Below are 4,407 nucleotides of genomic sequence, written 5' to 3' on the forward strand. Positions count from 1 at the left end.
ACAAGCATTGCCTTACCAGCGTACTGGTCAGATTTGGTGGATTTCTCAGCCAAGTAGACTCCTCTCCCAGCCATGGCGCCAGGGTTCGCGATACGAGGGTCCAGACCTTGCTTGGCCACAGCCCCCGCCGTGCCTGCGTGGGTCCCGTGGAAAAAGTAGTGTTCGTTGATCTCCCGCAGCAACTCTTTCGCCAGGAATTGGTCCAACCGCATTGTTTCCGGCTGTGTCTGGAATGGGGACACACTCTCTAGCTTCGGGTACAGCTGCCCATTTTTTTCAGTTCTTCGAAGAATTTCAATCCTGTGCAAGTGGTATCTGTCAAACAAAGCAGGGTTTTCAATTCGCTGGACTTTCAATACTCGCAACTGACTGCAGTTCAGTTCTTTCAACCTTTTGGCATCACTTCCGATTCCAAAACGCGTCGCATCCCACGTGTCGGCCACGAGCTTGGCGATACAGTCAAAGGTTTGTTGATCCACATCCACTATCTTCTCGTGCAAATCCGGGTCATAACTTTCCTTTATTTCCAACACTTTAGCTGGTGAGTTCAGCGACCAGTAAGATGGAAATAATTCATCGCAACTCAAAGCGTACGAGACAAACTCCGTAGTGTCCCTGTTGGGTGCATCCTGTATTCTCCTCCGTGGTAGATGAACGGCCAGTCGTCTTGACTGGGCTTTGATGAACACCAGCACTTCCGTGACTGATTTCTTCTTTCCTTTCAACAGAAAGCACGATGTTTTGAAGGACGGCCTTGACAGCCACACTTTTGCTCTGCTGGCTTCTGCAGAAATGTTGTCCAGAGTACAGGTGGGCCAATCCTCCATGAGCTTGTCATTGAACTGTTCTACGTGAAGAAATATTTCCTGAATCTTTTGTTTGAGATGAGTCACCAAGACATTGCTCCTTTGTCCCTGCAACAAAACAGTTATTTCAGCATCTGTGAGGCCGTCAGTGCACTCAAACAGCCAGGAATTCTCTTTGTTCGACCTTTCTTGTTTCACATTTTCCTCATGAGAAGTAGATTTTAGTGGGAAAAAATCAGTGATTAATCGTTTATATTCACTGTAGAGCTGTCGGTTGGACGCCATCAGACTGATTCTTGTCAAAGACTTCACGTCCGTGCCACGTAGGACTTCCTTCATGGTAGCAAGAACTATCCTGGCTTCTTGAGCCGGCGGGAAGCTGAAGGCTCGTCCACAGCCCATAGGAGGGAAAGCGATCGACGTGACTTCAGGAGTGCCAGAGACGCGCAGGGCCTGTTGTAGGACCTGAGCAAAGTGGCGCGGGGAAGTGTCCTGATTCCAGCGTGTTAAGGCCACATGCACAACCGCCCGACACGGAAGGTCATCACAGGTATTTTGGGTGACAATCACGTCAGAGGACGCTGCGTCCCGGGCATTTCGGGCACTGTGAAGCTCTCCTTCCATCAGAGGAGAAACTTTCCGAAACGCCTGCGCGACGGTCGTTTTGCTCATGTCAAAGTTCTCTCCCTCGACACACACCAGAACGTCCGACTGCTCTTTCAAGATGTTCCCGTGTGCCTTGATGAGGACCTCACAGTTGTCTCCAGCCTGAGCCACTAGACTTGTCCCTGTCAAGGCAGGAGCATCTTTTCTCTCAGCTTGTTCCACGTTCTCCTCCAATCTTTGAGACTGGAACTTTTTCTCACACTTTAAGATACTTCTGTGCTTTCGCTCGAGTGTTTTTAAAATGCTCCGAAAGTCGTCATCATCTAAGTGCGCTAAGATCAAAGGCACATCTTCCTTTCTTTTGCTGAACTCTTTACCAATGCTAAACTTTCTCACGGTGACCCTTTCTTCCAGAATCCTCCGTTCTTGCAGTACTTGCCTCACATTGTCCAGTTTTCCCTTGTATTTGACACGGAATGTCCCACGATCATACACCGGCTCAAAGGCTTGGACATCAGAGGGAACTTTCATCACTTGGTTCCGCAGGAAAGTATCAAAATATTCTGCTTTTTCTCCTTCTACCTCAAACGTTCTTTCAAACAAGGCATGTTCCCTTAACAAATCTGTCAGCCTAATTCTTGCCATTTCCACATCATCTTTCACCCCTTCAATAATGAACGAATGATGACGTGGTTCAACAACAACCAGCAGCTTGAACAATGCTTGAACCTGAGAAGCAATCACATTCTGCGTTTGGCCAGGAATGTCCCCGATGTATTTCTCCACCAGTCGGTGATGGAGCCGGTCCTTGAGCGATGCCACAGCGGCGTCTAATCTGTGTTTGTCGTCCTCAGCCACGTACAACGCGTACTCTCTCAACTCCCAGCACAGCTCGGCCAAATGTTCATTCAGAAAAGCTTTGCCCATCTCTTGCCTCAAGATTTGTGACATGTTTGGTGAGAGCTGGACAAATCGTTCTTCAATATTCTCTTTCCTTTCATCCAATTCCCGTTCACATTTTTGGACTCCTTCGGGAGTTCCAACAAGCACAACTTTTCTATTGTCAGAATCAAAATGCATCGAGCATTCCTTGGTCGACTTACATTTCCTTTCAAGAACTTTCATGTGAAGTTTGGGCAGAGCAAATTCCTTGGACAGATTACAGCATTCAGGAATTTGATTCAGTTGCTCCTTTTCCTTTTCCCGAGCAAGCAGCTTCCTCTCCAGAGATGTCTGCTCTTCAGCGAGCTGACGGCAGTCGAGTGGAGTGGCCAGGGATCGGTACAGCAGCCCTCGCCGACCACAACCTTGGAACGTGTCGCTCCTCAGGCCAGTTTGTCTCTGCAGGCTGCCGTCGTTACCTTGCTGTGTTTTTATTCCCACAACTGTAACCTCCCTTGAGAAATGACCGAGAGAAAAGCTCGACTTTCTCGACCTAGCGGTAGACGGTCTTGAGGTTGGGACTCTTTTATCACCCGTCTCTTTTCGAACACTCGTGCCCTCTACAGAAACTGCCCACGTTTGGCCAGTGTCACCTCGCACAGCGGACGGCACAGCTGAGGTATGGTCGTGGGGACTGGTCACGTCATGAGAGCCATCTTCGTGGGCTACGTTCGCTCTCTGATGGTGAACATCTCCATCGTTATGTTCTACGTTCACATGGTGAACATCTCCATCGTTATGTTCTACGTTCACTCTCTGATGGTGAACATCTCTATCGTTATGTTCTACGTTCACTCTCTGATGGTGAACATCATCATCATTTTGGTCATTTTCTTCTGTAGAAGCATGAGCTACGGTAACTTCTTCATTCCAAGTTAGGACGTCCAGCTGTATATCGTTGCCCTTGTCCTCATAAATATCGTTGCCCCTTCCATCCCATTCCGCACGACATGCATCTGGTGCCGGAGCGTGAGTTGACAAACCATCGACATCTTTCTCTGGGTCCACATTTTCAACCAAAGAAGGGACCATACCACTCTCCTCCACATATGGGGGTACTTCTTTTCCAAGTCCCAAGTCTTGAAACAAAACATCATGAAAATTGATGTAATAAGGTTCAAAACTCATCCTGCAGCCAACGTTCTCTTCACCCATGGGAAAATGAGGCACAGCATCCAGGACTTTCTTCCGCACTGAGGAAAGAGAAACAAACAGTCTCCTGAGCCAGCACCGTCACGATGGACGCACGAAGAGATTGCAACAGGGGCAGGTAGTGTGCTTTTTACATATGGCCAGATTACTTTACACTTTATGGGAGACGAAAGGAATGGCAAACATCACAGACAAAAGTAAGGAATGGCAAACATTACAGACAAAAGTAAGGAATTGCAAACATCACAGACAAAAGTAAGGAATTGCAAACATCACAGACAAAAGTAAGGAAGTACAAACATCACAGACAAAAGTAAGGAAGTGCAAACATCACAGACATCATAACAAACGGAAGTGCAAACATCACAGACAAAACAAAGGAAGTGCAAACATCTCACACAAAGCGAAAAGAAAGCGCTCTGACACATCAGAAACATTTGTGAAGGTCCCAAGTCTATGTCAGAGAGACTTGTCTCCTCATTTCCCTCAAGCGGCCCTCCATTTTCCAAAACAAAGAATCTTGTCACAGCTACCCTGAGCTGCAACTGTACTATTACTACAACTACAAATATACAACATGACAAGTTATCTTGTACTAGAAGCCATATGGCGCTCCTGCTATGTCTGTTCACAGTTTGCAGTCACTTGGCGTAATAATGTGCCGTTGAAAATTATCCGTTCCGGTCACCTGGAGCAGATCTGCGCCAGGCCTGAGAAGTCCGTTGATCTCCTGGCTGGGTGACCAGATGGGGTGACCAGATGGGTGACCAGATGGGGTGACCAGATGGGGTGACCAGATGGAGTGACCAGATGGAGTGACCAGATGGAGTGACCAGATGGAGTGACCAGATGGGGTGACCAGATGGAGTGACCAGATGGAGTGACCAGATGGAGTGACCAG

The 4,407-nt window shown here is 47.9% G+C and overlaps 1 protein-coding gene across 1 annotated transcript in view; it reads right to left on the reverse strand.

Moving 5' to 3' along the window:
- Nucleotides 1-4,407, reverse strand: part of LOC101854754 — a 17,484-nt gene that overhangs the window by 4,035 nt on the left and 9,042 nt on the right. The window contains exon 4 of the mRNA XM_005108856.3: nucleotides 17-3,547. Coding sequence (XP_005108913.1) covers nucleotides 17-3,547 — 3,531 coding nt within the window. The remainder of the gene's footprint in view (nucleotides 1-16; nucleotides 3,548-4,407) is intronic.

This window comes from Aplysia californica, unplaced genomic scaffold (assembly GCF_000002075.1).
Source record: "Aplysia californica isolate F4 #8 unplaced genomic scaffold, AplCal3.0 scaffold00728, whole genome shotgun sequence".
Classification (NCBI taxonomy): Eukaryota; Metazoa; Mollusca; class Gastropoda; order Aplysiida; family Aplysiidae; genus Aplysia; species Aplysia californica.